Below are 16,184 nucleotides of genomic sequence, written 5' to 3' on the forward strand. Positions count from 1 at the left end.
AACTGGCCAAAGGGACATTCCATACCATGTGACATCATGCTCAGTACATAAACGGGGGGAAGCTGGCCGGGGGGGGGCCGCTGCTCGGGAACTGGCTCGGCATCGGTCAGTGGGTGGTGAGCAATTGCATTGTGCATCACTTGTTTTGTATATTATTATTATTATTACATTATTATTATTGTTGTTATTATTTTATTTCAATTATTAAACTGTTTTTATCCCAACCCATGAGTTTTCTCACTTCTACTCTTCCAATTCTCTCCTCCATCACACCAGGGGAGGGAGGGGAGTGAGCGAGCGGCTGTGTGGTGCTCAGTTGCCGACTGAGGTTAAACCATGACAACCATCAATCAATGTGTTATAATTATTTATTTTTGCTGTTGTCTTTGTTTATAATATCTTTTCTGAGTTGCTACAGAATAAAATTTCCTTCTCTTTTAGGTGTTTTTCCCTTGCCCCACTTTGGCAAATAGTGATTTACTCTGGGTTTCAGAATGAGCTCAAATGAACATAATCAGAACATAATCAGTTTTTAAAATCAGACTAACTTCATAGGCTACAGTGTATTGTCATGGCAAAACAGAGTTGTTGTATATGTTTAAATCATAATTCAGATGACACCATTTGAATAGTATCTCTTCAATTGCTGTTGAGCAGAGATTCTTGGAGCAGAAATTAAAAATTTTTTTGGCTTTGCCTCTATTCTGTTGTGAAAGTGAACAATTTTAGTCATCTCTTGGTGAAGGAACAGAGTATATCTTAAAAGGGTCTCTTGATATATTCAAAAGACACTTCTTATCCAAACATTCTGGAGTGGTCAGTTAATGACGTATGCTACTGATGTTGCTGCTCTTCCTCTTCTAATGGTTTTAATTAAAATATATGAAGAGTATGCACCCAAAGTGAGATACTGGATCCATTTAAGTTCATGAGAAACCTGTAACTGGCTTTTGGTAGAGCCTAGTTTTCCCTTCTAATGTGTGTCCTTAATTTACAAGTTTTGGAGATCCGAAGATGAGACGACTTTATAATGGCAAAGTGCAATAATATATGGAGACTGCATGCAGCTGCAGCAGTAATACTGTGAAAATTTAATGCAACTAATCAACATAATTTTTTTTTTTTTTGAGACAGCTGACTTGTTTTGGTTTCAGCCCAGAAAATCATTAATCCGATACTTAATTTTGTGCACATGACTCAACTATTGGCTTGGAACAACTCCTATACTTAAATTTAAACATATGATCCACATTCTTAGGGATTTTAACTGTATGAAGATAGTTCTGCTCTTATTGCTATGTGGCTCTTCAGTCACCTGTGAATGACCAAAACCTGATATTTTTGTGAATATTGCATATGCAGCCAGCTTTCTCATTCTTTGCAAACCTGATGAGAGGTTTGTGTATATGAAAAAGTGCTCTAATAAAAAGCAAAGTCCCTTTCTATGAACTTTTCATGCTTTGATCATCATAGCTATAATTACTCTATTAGACTTCAAACATTAGGAGTTTGAATGATGGTAATGCTCTAAAGATGAGATAATGTTAAACTTCCAAGTGAACAGTTTGGCGTCAGAATAACAGTGTCTGTTTGTAGATTAATTCTGCAAAAGATTTAGGATTTTAGCATTGCAAAATCAGAATAAAGCCATTTGAGTGAAGACTTGCTTCCACATACATTTCTTGGATTTAGCTTATCATGTTACCACCAAATGAAGTGCTGTTTGAAGTCATGCATTTTTATGCTTCAGAGGGTTTTGTCACAAAATACGTGAATGAGTACCCTGTTACTAATGGGTGGGGTTGGCTGTTAAATGTCTTTGCCTCCTCAAGTTTGAGAGTCCAGTTTGGAAGTCTGATGGTGAACTGGGCTATAAATATACAAGTATATCTTAATGAATGATATCTTCTGCCTCTAAAGATGCTTGTACCCTGTTTCTTTAATTGGTGCTTTTCTCCAGGAATGTCAATGAGATTATAGAAGAAGTTACACTTACAGCTCTGTGAAAGAAAAGCTGGGGATTTGGTTTGAATGCATGAGATATAAGTGGGCAACTGTGAAGTTTGCATGTAGGGTGCTCCTTTGTCATATATACTGTACTGCTTTCAGCAAGCTAATGAGATGCTAAGTGCCAGTCTATGCATTTTGGTAGACAACATATGTGATAATCTGATCCTACTGAAGTGGTACAAATTTTCTTTTAATTCATTGAGTCTGAAATTTCCTGGCAAAAGCATGTTTGTAACGCATTGATAGACATTTTTGGGTTAATCTTTTGTATGTCTTGTCATACATTGACTTTGATGGGATGCTGTTTCTGTCACAGAATGTTTACATGGAATTGAAAAATACAATATTTTTGTGGAAAGATTTGACATGACTTTACAACTTTTCATTTGTTTGTGCTAAGTAGTAGGCAACTCATGATAAACTAGCATGCAACCTTACCAGTAAATCCCTCTCACGGCAAAAAAGCAGAACAGAAATAAAACCACACCCATTAATCAAAGCTTGTTCAGCCCAGGACATGGTGTCCTTTTCTTTCAACTGAAGGTTTAACTGTCAGATGGAAAGAGAAGCAGTGGAGTTCCACAATGTTATCTGGATTATTTCTATGAACAAAATTATTAAGATAAGCAAAATAGGGCAGTTTGTCAAATAAAAATGACAAGTGATTAACATAAAGACCGCAATAAGTGGGTCCAGGTAGCGAGACTATCAAATATAGCCATTTTTTAAAATGGAACTTGCATAAAGGCTGTATACTGATTGATTCAAAGTCACATAATAGAGGAAAACAGCAAAAATCAACATCAAGCAAAAATAAATTATAACATAAAATTGATAAGGGAGCCATGCTTGCTTGAAAATGAAATGTTATAAAAAGTGCAAAAATCCCTCAGTCCTTCAAGAAGAAATAAAATACACAGGGTTTTCTTCAGAAAATATAATACATAGCTACCATAATTTCCAATGCATCATATATCATAGGTGTTTGTTGGTAACATATTAGAGACAGATTAAATAAAAACTCCATTAGGTTTCAACATACTATAGAAAATGTACAGTTTTTGTTAAATATTACCCTAAAAGAACAAGTACTGAGGGCTTGCAGCTTTCACAATATAATCATGACTCCATACATTCTGTGGCATGCTGAACCAAACTTTATATCAAGAGATTCCGTGACCTTATATTTTGTTGGTACATTTTTGTGGGAATACAAACTCCTGAAAAATGTAGGTTTTCATCTAATCAAGTATTAAAACAATCTATTTTCCATACTATATGAAAAATGGCAGAAACAGCTCTGTTTATTAAAAAAATACTGCTATATTAATGTTACTTTTAATATTTAATGCAATAAAGCACTTTCAGGAAAACGTATGAAACTTGTTACTGCTGTTGAAGAAATATCATTTTACCACCTAGTGTTAATGTTACCAAGTTGTTTCAGCGTGACAGGTGGCTGCATGTGAAAGCAAAGTGTTTAGGAACTTGGGTGAAGAGTGATGTCAGTTTATTTTAAAATAATCTGCCGCTTGGTGTTTAGAGACTGTGGCTTTTCTTCTTCAGGGATGGTTTGAGAACATTTTGGGTGACATTTAAGCCTGTGGGACATTGTTTTAATTCTATGCCTGCTAAATTTCTTTCGGGGAGAGTTTGTTGAAAGAAATGTATCAGCAGTTTTAGCAAATTGTTCTGAGTGCAGAGAAACTTGAAATGTTTGCTTGGGATTTGGAATTGTGACAATAATTTGAAACCACAAAGTAAATGCAGTGTAAAGATGCTGTCAATTATTTTCTCTATTCTCTCATTGCTACAATCTAAAAGAGTCACTCTGCTTTCCTTGTTCAAAGGGAGGTTCTGTTTTGTTGGAAAAAAGATTCAGTATCTGGAAAATTTACAGTATAGGAGTAAGTGTTCATTGCTAGTAGTCAGTCCCCAAAATGACAAAATGGTTTGGAAGTGAGAAGTGTCAGAATAAAATGTGTGCTTGCCTGTTCTGAATCAGGAGTGAGACATTTCCATGGTAATGCCTCACCAAGGCTGTGTTAATGCAGTGGTGGGCAGATTTTGAAATTATATCTTTGACTTGAGAAACTTGAACCTTTATTATGTTTTTGAAAGGTAAACTTAATTGTGTAGTCATTTATAATACGATAACTTCAGTAAATCTCCCTGAAAAGATTTCCCCAAATTTTAAAGTCTGGCAGCAATATGAGATTATATGTAGAAAAAAACACAAACAAACAAAACCACCACACCCCACAAACAAAAAAAACCCTGCCAAAAAATCCCAAACCAAACTGGCTCTGACACAGCACCAAGCTATATATGCAAGCATTTTAAATGGCAAAGGTCAAATTAAGGTCTGGCAGTATTGCAGTAAGAAGAAGTTTGGCCATAAAATAAAACAAAACAGGACTTGATTCTTAATAAATAATAATAAAAAAATCCTTCTCAAGGATTCAGCATGTATTTTATTACTTTCTAAGTTTTTCATAATTTATGCTGTTGCTTGCATTTTTCTCACTTTGGAAGTGGAAAATATATTTGGTTTTGTTTTTTTTTTGTTCCTAATTATTTTCTACATTCTAAGAAAACTTCAGGCAAAGACCAATGAAATTTTTTTGCTGCTTTCTCTTCTGTAACAGGATCTATATAACTAGATTGTGATGGTGATGAATGATTAGAAGCTCAGAGACATAATTTCCATTCTAAAGTACTTTTTTTGGTTAACATTCATACTTCTTCGACATTCACTTTAGCTAGCTGCAAGGTTTTATGAACATTGGTAGTGTGAATAATTCATTCAGTACACAGAGAGCTTTATTTAACACATTTATTTCTTTAACAGGTATATTTTACATTTGTAATTAACCTTCATTGCTTTAAAGGTTTATTACTTAAAAATGTAATTCCTTTGAAAAGTTTTCAAATAAAAAGCTCTAGCACACCTTATATATTTAGTTTGCAGTATGGAAGATGTATTTTTAAAGATTTTTGAAAAATATTGGACCAAATTTTCTGTTGGTTTAAATTGGCAGTTTCATTTTCTAAGGGTCTCCTAGCAACATGCTCTCAGTGCATAACAGTTATTGCAAAGGACATCTATGTATTTTTGATGGGAATTATAAAATCTCTGATTTTGAGAATGGTAACCTGGGATCTATTAATTATCAAAAATTTGTTTTGTCACTTCAGAGCTTAGTTCATGTGTAACCTAGGAAGGAACCAATTCATTGTCTGTTTTTTTTTTTAGAATGAAAATTTCATTCAATACCATAACTGTTAGAAAGGTGATGAACACTTTGGGAGGTAGCTATTTCTGAAATCCTTTTTCCTATAAAATGATGACTAAGAGATAAAGCTGGCAAAAAGTTGAGTAAAAAAAATCATGCAATTCTTATTTTTCTAAGTGCTTTGAGATGAATAAGAATGTCTGATGAATGAAATGTCTTCTTGTATCTGCAAAATGTGACTAAAATAAAGCACCACTTCTTTTTAGCTAAGTAACCTGAAACAAGTCACAGTTGTGGACGTGTCAGCAAACAAGTTCCATTCTATTCCAATTTGTGTACTCCGGATGTCTAATTTGCAGTGGTTGGATATTAGCAGCAACAACCTGAAAGATCTCCCAGAAGACATAGACAGGTAGTTTATGTTTTAATTCATTGACAGGCTTGTGAACTATAAAGCAAATCTGGAAAGTAACAAGCTTCCAAGGGACACCAGTAATGAAAAATCACATGAAAAAAAAATCACATTTGGAAATGCATCAGATAGTTTTGCATGTAAGCTCTACCATTATTATTGATGGCCAAGGTTGAAGAACAGAAACTACATTTTCTAGCTCATTGATGGCAGATTGCACAGTCAGTGTCTCTACTGTTCAGTTAACTAATTACATTGTCTGCTGCATTCATAATTTGTCATTATATCCAGGTATTGTTATTTGGGAAGTTCATGGGGCATACTCTGCCCCAGTTCCAGCAAAGGGGACTCACCATATGGAGTATCTCTCTGGAGGGTAGATGGGGTGGAGGGAAAGATGAACTAAAGCATTTTTAAGTTACTGAAAGAACCTGATAAACTTTGGCAGTAAAGCAGAAAAATATTGGTAAGATTAAAAAAAACACTGACAATCCTCCCCTCCTACTCTGAAGTATATATTCACGTGCACAGATACACTCACTGTCTCAATTTAGAGATCCACTAGAACTAGTTTTAAAAAAAATCGTGCTGATCCCTTTAATGGGACTTACTAGCCTGAGAAAGCACTTTTCTTATCCCTGGGCCTATTTATTCACTCTGGAGTCCTGTTGTACTTAGTTTACAAAACTTTACATAGCCATAAGTAAACCAAAACACATATTCACTGAAGTTTATTAAAAAAATACGGATAGTTTATTGATCTAGGAATAGAGATCCCTGACGCAGAAGAAACTTCACGTAAAACTCATTCAACTTTAACTTTCACAAGACCTTTTTTGCTGGGCAAAAAGACTTTTCTGGGACACTGTGTAATCACAGATTTCTCTGGCAGCAGGGCTGAAGTCTTAATTTGTATTAGTAATTCACATGCTCTAGCCACAACAGCATAAGCCTGCCATTTTTTTGCAGAGGATCTGAGCAGAGATTTGATTAACTTCAAAGAGCTTCTAAGAGGATATTTTTATTTTATGGAAGGATACCCACTCAGCTTAAGGGTCATTTTTTCCCTGTGACCTATATATATTTCTCTATCTCCAAAATATTCCTTTTCTACATTTCATCTTCTCCATTTCTTACTAAGTTGCCAGGCTCGATACTAAAGCATCATAATTAGACACCACAAAACAAGGTTTTCTTTGTTTGACTTTGGGTTTTGAATTTTGAAATTTCTTGGGCTCGTGCATTCTGAAGACTAGAAAATGTCAGGATATCCCCCCACACCGTGCCAGTAAACTGATATTTTTATTCAGACACATGATTTCAATGCCTGCAGAGTCAAAGAACCTCAATGAACTACCATGAAGTCTGTGATTAAAACAGATGAACTGGCAGTAAACTGAAGCCTTACTTAATACCTTTCCCTGAATTCAAACAAATCATATGGGCCTCATAAACAATAGCCTACAACAGTGTTTTAGGAATGGACCCTTGTGGTCAAATGAGACAAACTTGTTTCATCAGTTTGCTATGCTTTTTGTCTTCTATCTACTCTAAAGAATACATGCTCAGCCACAAATTACTATTGCATTAGGAAAAGCCAGGGGAAATAAAGCAAAAGCAGCCCAATGCCTTCCTCCACAAAATATTGTCATTAAATTAATTTCAGTGGGAAAACTTGCAAGAGCCATATGACCAGGAGCAGGTCTTTCTCTTGCTCCCCACAGTACTAATTACTAGTGAAAAACAATAGATGGGAATATACTGCCTAGCACAGACGTATCTAGTTCATAGAAACCAGCATACAGGCAAAGGTGTGAGCTGGTGACCCATATTTTTCATTAGTTCCAGGATACACATGGTGAGGCTTTATATCATATTCTGTCAACATCTTCTGTATGAAAGCACAGTAATTTTTGCAACCTTTTATCTTGGACATGCTTCTGAGTACTTGTCAGAGGCATGCTATTAATATCTATAATGTTGAACCATGACTGGAAATTTCCATTAAAGTTGATGACAATTTGTGAAAGTGTGGTATGAGTAATTTTTGAGAAGCCAAAGATGGTGCATGTAATTGTTCTTCTTTTACACAAGATTCAGTCTGTATTGCTATTTTGGATAGATGCTCCTCTCTGAAATAAATATTTTAAATTATCTTTACCTTTTACATTTTTACAGGTTAGATCAACTGCAGACGCTTCTCCTACAGAAAAACAAATTGACTTATCTTCCACGAGCTCTGGTCAATATGCCAAAGCTCAGTTTGCTAGTTGTTAGTGGCGATGACCTGGTTGAGATACCCACAGCCGTCTGTGAGTCAACCACAGGTTTAAAGTAAGTAAAAGTGAAAGGAGTATGTTCTTAAGGAGATAAGATAGATGCACCCAGGAGAAATACTTTCACAAGCATCAGTTTCTACCATACCTGCTGGTCAAATTCTGACCCAATTTATATCAGGTCCTTAAGGAGGCACTAGAGAGATTGGAAATTGCAGAGGAGCCACAGCTTTCTGATTTTCATCTGCCAGTTCCGCACATTGTTCATCTGTATGCCTAAACTGCTATTCCTGTGTAGACTTGGTCATAGTAGCTCTAACTCTGGAGTCACAAAGCCATGCCCCAGAGTGGGACCAGTACTCTGGCAGTTAGCTGTTGATAAGTTCAGTGCTGTCAAAAGTATGCCGCTGGGAGTGGGAGACATGGCTAGTTAAAAGGCTAAATAGTGTCACATCAGTTTAGTAGATCATATATTCTTTGTTGTGAAACAGCACCTTGTTGCTGCATGCAGGATAAAACTAAAAGGCCTTTTAATCTGAAATTACAATGATCTTGCATTTCTGAAGGTGATGTTCAGGTCTTTGATTATGAAACTGTCTGAGACTCTACTCTGGGTCTGGCTGGGATGGAGTTAACTTTCCCCACAGCTGTCCTTATAGTGCTGGGCATTGTATTTGTAACTAGAATGGTGTTGATAACACACCGACATTTTTGATTACTGTTGAGCAGTGCTCTCACAGCATCGAGGCTGTTTCTCCAATCCTCCCCCACAAAGGCCAGTAGGCTGAGGATGAACAAGAGGTTGGTGAAGTTCCCACTGACTAGAAAAGGGGAAACATAACCTCAATTTTTAAAAAGGGAAATAAGGAAGACCCAGGGAACTACAGGCCAGTCAGTCTCACCTCTGTGCCTGGGAAGATCATGGAACAGATCCTCCTAGAAGCTATGCTAAGGCACATGGAGGGCAGGGAGGTGATTCGAGACAGCCAGCATGGCTTCACCAAGGGCAAGTCCTGCCTGACTAAAGTGGGTGAGGAATTGGTTAGATGGTCACATCCAGAGGGTAGTGGTCAATGGCTCAATGTCCAGATGGAGATTGGTGATGAGTGGTGTCCCGCAGGGGTCCACATTGGGACTGGTACTGTTTAATATCTTCATCAGTGACATAGACAGTGGGATCAAGTGCACCCTCAGCAAGTTTGCAGATGCCACCAAGCTGAGTGGTGCGGTCAACATGCCTGAGGGACATGATGCCATCCAGAGGGACCTGGACAAGCTCCAGAAGTGGGCCCGTGTGAACCTCATGAGGTTCAACAAGGCCAAGTGTAATGTCCTGCACCTGGGTTGGGGCAACCTCCAGCATCAGTACAGGCTGGGAGATGAAGGGATTGAGAGCAGCCTTGCCGAGAAGGACTTGGGGATACTGGTGGATGAAAAGCTGGACATGAGCCAGCAATGTGCGCTTGCAGCCCAGAAGGCCAATCGTATCCTGGGCTGCATCCAAATCAGTGTGGCCAGCAGGTCGAGGGAGGTGATTCTGCCCCTCTACTCTGCTCTGCTGAGACCCCACCTGGAGTACTGCATCCAGGTCTGGAGCTCTCAGCACAGCAAAGACATGGACCTGTTGTAGCGGGTCCAGAGGAGGGCCATGGAAATGATCAGAGGGCTGGAACACCTCTCCTATGAGGAAAGGCTGAGAGAGTTGGGGTTGTTCAGCCTGGAGAAGAGAAGGCTTTGGGGAGACCTTATTGCAGCCTTTCAATACTTAAAGGGGGCTTATAAGAAAGATGGCGGCAAACATTTTGGCAGGGCCTGTTGCGACAGGACAAGGAGGAATGGCTTTAAACTAAAGGGGGGTAGTTTTAGACTAGATATAAGGAAAAAATTGTTTACGCTGAGGGTGGTAAAACACTGGAAGAGGTTGCCCAGAGAGGTGGTGGATGCCCCATCCCTGGAAACATTCGAGGTCGGGTTGGATGGGGCTCTGAGCAAGCTGATCGAGTTGAAGATGCCTCTGCTTATTGCAGGGTGGTTGGACGAGATGACCTTTAGAGGTCCCTTCCAACCCAAATTATTCTATGATTCTATGATTCTATGACATAGCTGGGACAGCTGACTCAAACTGACCAAAGGGATATTCCATACTGTATGACGTCATGCTCAGCAATGAAAGCTAAGAGAAAGAAGAAGAGAGGTGGGTCATTTGTTATTAAGGTGTTTGTCTTCCAAGGCAACAACTACACATACTGAGTCTGTGCTTCCAGGAAGTGGCTGGACATCGCTTGTCGATAAGCAGGGAATAAATGTTTTTACTTTGCTTTGCCTCTGTGTATGGCTTTTGCTTTTCTTCATTAAGCTGTATTTATCTCAACCTACAAGTTTTTCATCTTATATTCTCCCCCTGTCCTGCTGAGGAGGGGGAGTGAGAGAGCTGCTTGGTGGGCACCTGGCTAGCCAAGGTCAATGAACTACAGACTCACAGCAATTAATGGGATTTTAAAAAGCCATATGATTTGTTGGAACGTTTGTTGTTTTGAAACTAAAAATTTTATTGATTTTTTTTTCCTTGGTAAATCAAATGGTAATATCATCAGAGATTTTCAGAATGCTGTGCACTTAATTTGCAGATTATGTAAGTTGTTTATGTTACCATCTAGTTTTTCACCTGCAATGTGTAGCTTCAGGAAATTTGCAAATATGACATAATGCACATCCAGTCATGCATTGTAAAAGAGAAGTAACATAAAAACCAAAAAATTGAGATAGATATTATCAGATAAGTGATACTGGCAAAATTCCAGATTGCTAGGCAGTGTTGTTAGGATGGAGTTCATACTGCTCATTAACAGATGTGAAATTACAGTGTAGTCTGTCAGAAGTTCCATAATAAAGAAATATATGTTATTGCAAAGAATGATTTATGTAGATAGGCAAAAAGAAAGACATAAATCTGAACATTTTTATATGGAAAGTGGAGTATAGAGAAGGTGCCATTTGAAATCTTTATTTCTAATAATAGATGGATCCTAACAATGCCATAATGCAAAAACTGGGCAAATGTTCTGTACCTTTCCCCTTCTGGCTGTAGTAGTGACTTCTAAAATGTCGTTCATATTGGCCAGTGGTGTTCAGAAGCCTGTTGCATATATTCTTGTGTAAAACTCTCTCTCTAGATTCATAAGTCTCAAGGACAGCCCAGTTGAAACTATTGTATGTGAAGACACTGAAGAAATTATAGAAAGTGAACGTGAACGGGAGCAATTTGAGAAAGAGTTTATGAAAGCATACATTGAAGACCTAAAGGAAAGGGGTATGTGCTAACTTGCAGTAAACTTCCTACTATCTTGGATATAAATGCAGACATACATTTGGAACATTAATTTTTAAGAGTACAAGCAATATACCCTTAAACTGTAATTGTCTGTTATGGTATTAAATAAGACTAAAATTGGAAATGTCAGATGTGTTTTCTTAAAAGTTTGGGCGCTAACTACTTGATATTGAACAAATGTATACAAAATTAATGGTGTGTTTATACATGCATTAACCTTAATTCAATAATAATGTATGCAATGATTATCTTTATTCTCCAGATTTACTTACCTCTCTTGGGATTAACATAAGTGATTTTGAATTACTGCAGAAGTGCTTCTCCTGCTCCTCAAAAAGAAACAGTGTATATATGAAATGCTCTTTGCGTTGATAGAACGTTCTTTAACGTGTATCTGTATCAACGTGCTGATTGTTTAACCACTGTAAAACTATTGTAGTAAAATCACTGCTTTTGTCTTTATTGCACAGCACCTGGAAGTTTATATACTACTTTATTTTGCTATTCTGCCTTACAGTTAACCTTGTTAAGTAACTGTCAATCTCTTGAGTCTTGTTTAGTAAAACGTGTTAGGAAACAAAGGGCAAACTTCCTGTGAGCCAAAATACCCTATAGGTTCTGTTTAAATCTCTTTGAGGGTTTGTGTGTAGAAATGAATTTTTGTGGAATGAATCTTATGGTATATCTTCATTCCTTACATTTCATGTAAGTGGTCTGTATAGTGGTCCTACAAAAGCTGGTAAAAGAGAAATGTAAAGAAAGGCCACAGGATGTGGCTGCAGAATACTTTTCATGTTCTGATACTAGACTTTTGTTCCTTAATGTCCATAAGCTGCACACTCGAGTATTCAAGCTGTTTACTTCTAAAGTGAAGTCTGCTATAAAAGTTCCAGATTCTGATAATGGTAGCAACAGTGGTTAAAAGGGAGAGAAGTGATGGAGGAAAAACTGACATCATAGTTTTGCTTTAGAGATATTCAGGAAATATGTAGTGATGTAGCATTTACATACTTGTGAAAAGTGGAGTCTAAGATAATGGCTGCCAGACTGCCTGAAACCTGCATTTGGCCCTGTCAAACATAGGCCAGCTTTATACTCTTTTGGGGCAAAGCAGCTCAGGGTTACACTTTTCTGCCTTCCTAGACAAAACTTATCTCCATGCTTTTTATGATGAGGTTGAATAATGAATCACTCTTGGATTACCTGCTTCTGAACTCTTGTGCTATAGATTATGCCCATACCTGCTTTTGAAAAACAGACTGGAGAAGGAATAGCTTCTGTATAATACAAGCCAGCAGAATTTCTTAAAGATAGCACAGAGATCACTTGTAGAGTACCTTTGATGTGAAACCAAACCTAACTATTTCTAGCTAAGGGCTCCATTTATTTGTGCTGGATGACATAGCTGAAGTCTGAGATGTATTTCTTTTTTCTCTTTTCACAGATTCTACTCCTTCCTACACTACGAAAGTATTACTCAGTCTTCAGCTCTGAAGATCAAAAATCTCTAAATCACTAGTGAATATCAGATTACCTCTATTTTTATCCACCTGAATAGAAACCATAGGTGGCCAGAAGCATTTCAAAATCATAATTCATTTTTTTATTTGCTACTGTAGTTTCTCCCAGTAACTACAGATAAAACAGAGCAGTAGAGCCTTCATAAGATGCTGTTTAAACTTTAAATCAACATATTTATTTTGAAGTCCACAGCAACAGCCACTAATTTACGTATAGACTTGCTGAAAGTAAATATTCACTGCAATAAAGTATACGCAGGCATAGATGCCCTCAGGATGAAGACATTATACATTGTAGTTGAAACAGTGGAACTTAAATCATCATCTTAAAGAGAGATTTGATTTTATAAGAGGGGAAGAATTAATTTAGAAAATGTATGTGATCTGTTGTATTCTTAAGACCAAATAACACATTTAGTTCTTTACAATATGTAAAGTGCAAATACATACATAGTTGCATTTACTTTCTGTTCTTCAAGGAAATTGTCCTCCTTGGGATTTTCAGTTTAGGCAAGTTTCAACAACTTTATATACAGAAACTGTAGCAATTCTGCTGCTTTTTTCAAGATCGCAAATTCAAGTACCAATGTGACTAAAACTTCTGTGTTAAGCAGTGTTATAACAGTGTATTAAATAAGACTTTAAGGACTAAGCAGTGTGAACAAATACTGTCAGCAAAATGATGAAAGCGGTCTTCTACTAATGGTTTCAGATTACAGGATTTTGTGGACATTTATTGGAATTTTCCAGGCTGTATAAGAATGAATTTGCTGGATAAAAAGTTATGTTGCTTGCTATTTAATAATGTGTTTATGTATAGTTATGTAAGTGTATATACTGTAGAGTTTCAGAAATCTAGTTTTGCATATATTTTTTGTTTAATAAATCAATACTTTTTAATCTAAAAAGACTTGAGACTTTGAGAATTTAGACTCCAGTTAGACTCAAATTAGAGAATTTAAATAGTCCTAAACTTATGACTGCAGTTAGGGGAAATGATATTTGCATCTTGCTTTTTTATTCTAGATGAGCAATGTCCAGTTTTGTGCAGTAGAGTGCCACTTAAGTCAGTCATATTTAAAAAGCAAAGCAACAAAGGATGCGCTCCTCAAGGCTTCCATATAAAAAATAATGCTTTTGATGTTTTCTTTCCTTTTTAACTTTTTAACATTCATTCTTTTGAAAGAAGAGAATTTGTAAATACTAGGTGTGTTATTTATTCCAGTCACAAACTCCTGCAGTTTTATTACTATCCAAAATGAAACCCTCTCGAGTTAGTCTCTAGGTGTTAATGCTGATTTTAAGCGAGACCTGGAACAAAGAAAGTCTCAAAAAACTCCAAGAAAAATTGGCATTGATCTGAAACAGCATAATGGAAGATCGGATTTTTTTTTTTTTATTATGAAAATATTGAAATATGATAAAACAGTGGCAATCAAAGTGGTCTTATAGAAATCAGGCTATCTGAAACTACCCTACCAAAATTTCTTTTAGTGAAATTATAAATTTGGTTGATTAGGTATTGATAGTGATGTAATAAACTTCTGTAAGACATCTGATTTGGCATTTTTTGAAATTCTATTTCTAGAGTTCTATTGTAGTCTAATATGATCACTGAAAATCATAGGAACGGAAATCACAACTGCTGTGTTTATAGAATGGGGATCTCCGTTATGGGAGTTGTAACTTTAAGAAAAACTAGGGGTGCAAATGTAGTTAACTAAACAAAAGTTCCCAGTGCAAATTCTAGTGTCAGAATTGTTGGATATATAAACAGAAGGCACTTGGAAGAGAAGTTGTATTAGTACTTATTTAGCATTGCTGTTAATGTTCCTTGAAAGGTTTCTGCTGTTCATAGATAAGAGTGATGCAGATAAACAGGGGAACATTCAGAAGAAACCCAATAGCATAAATAGAAAACATGCATGTTTAAGTTCATTGAACAGTGAACAAGTCCATTTGCTTGTCAATGTTTATCAATGAAAAATCACAGTCTAGAAACAGGATTTTTACTGCAGCACAGAAATATAAGGCTGAAGACTAAAACTTGAATTCACAGATTTGAACTAGAAAAAAAAGGCTTGTTTTTCAGTAAGAGTAACCATGGGACAACTCACAAAACACTGATAAATTCTCAGTCACTAACAATGTTTAAGTCCAGGTCAACATTTTCCTTAAAAAATTGTTGTAACAATTAAGCCATGGAAAATGCAAGGTCAATGGTGTACAGGGGATCAAACTAGTGTTCCCCAACTTGACTTTGAACCTCTGTGAATCTAATTTTCATAGAATCACAGAGTGGTTTCAGCTGGAAGGGACCTTCAAAGATCATCTAGCCCAACCCCTCTGTCACAGGTAGGGACATCTTTCACTAGATCAGGTTTTTCAAAGCCCTGTCCAACCTGACCTTGAACACTTCCAGGGTGTGGATGGGGCATCCACAACTTCTCGGGGCAACCTGTTCCAGTGTCTCACCACACTCATTGTAAAGAATTTCTTCCTTGGATCCAAGGAAGAAATGGATCCAATTAGATTTAGATCCAATCTAAATCTACCTTATTTCAGTTTAAAATTGTTACCCCTTGTCCTGTCACTACATGCCCTGGTAAAAAATCTTTCTCCGTCTTTCTTATAAGCCCCCTTTAAGTATTGAATATATATGCAATAAGGTCTGCCTGGAGTCTTCTCTTCTCCAGGTTGAACAACCCCAACTCTCTCAGCCTTTCTTCATAGGAGAGGTGTTCCAGCCCTCTGATCATTTCCATGGCCCTCCTCTGGACCCGCTCCAACAGGTCCATGTCTTTGCTGTGCTGAGGGCTCCAGAACTGGATGCAGTACTCCAGGTGGGGTCTCACCAGAGCAGAGTAGAGGGGAGGATCACTTTCCTCGACCTGCTGGCCACACTGCTTTTGATGCAGGATACGATTGGCTTCTGGGCTGCAAGTCCACATTGCCGGCTCATGTCCACTTTTTATTCCACCAGTATTCCCAAGTACTTCTCTGAAGGGCTGAGAGCTTCTATTCCCACCTCTTGTAGAACATTACTTCCTAAAATCTTATCTACAGAAAGAAAGGATTATTTCTGTCACAGAATTTGTCAAATACCTCTGTTTAAGGGGAAGATGATGTACCTCTACAACTGTCTCCATTACACCTAAGATATCCAGTGGGTAATGTCAGCTATAACTGAAAGTCCTAATTTCAGCATAACTGCATTTGAGTTCTACTTCTATGTCCTGTACAACAAAATACTGTAAGAACATACTTATCACATTCTGTTAAATACAATTTTATTAGTGTCATCCATTACAGTAAAAAATCTGTGTGTCAAAAGACAGCTCATTTTGAATTTGGTCTAATTTTATTGTTCAACCCAACTTGGTTTACTAGTAATTTTAC

General features: G+C 37.1%; 1 protein-coding gene across 11 annotated transcripts in view; it reads left to right on the forward strand.

Annotated features, from left to right (window-relative positions):
• Positions 1-14,341, forward strand: part of LRRC2 (leucine rich repeat containing 2) — a 71,052-nt gene extending 56,711 nt beyond the window's left edge. For all 11 annotated transcript variants that reach the window (XM_009328144.1, XM_009328148.1, XM_009328142.1 and 8 more), the window contains 4 exons: positions 5,513-5,658; positions 7,837-7,992; positions 11,108-11,244; positions 12,710-14,341. In XM_009328144.1, the coding sequence (XP_009326419.1) occupies positions 5,513-5,658; positions 7,837-7,992; positions 11,108-11,244; positions 12,710-12,759 (489 nt within the window). In that variant the 3' untranslated portion in view covers positions 12,760-14,341. The remainder of the gene's footprint in view (positions 1-5,512; positions 5,659-7,836; positions 7,993-11,107; positions 11,245-12,709) is intronic.
• The last annotated feature ends 1,843 nt before the right edge of the window (positions 14,342-16,184 follow it).

This window comes from Pygoscelis adeliae, unplaced genomic scaffold (assembly GCF_000699105.1).
Source record: "Pygoscelis adeliae isolate BGI_AS28 unplaced genomic scaffold, ASM69910v1 Scaffold45, whole genome shotgun sequence".
Lineage (NCBI taxonomy): Eukaryota > Metazoa > Chordata > Aves > Sphenisciformes > Spheniscidae > Pygoscelis > Pygoscelis adeliae.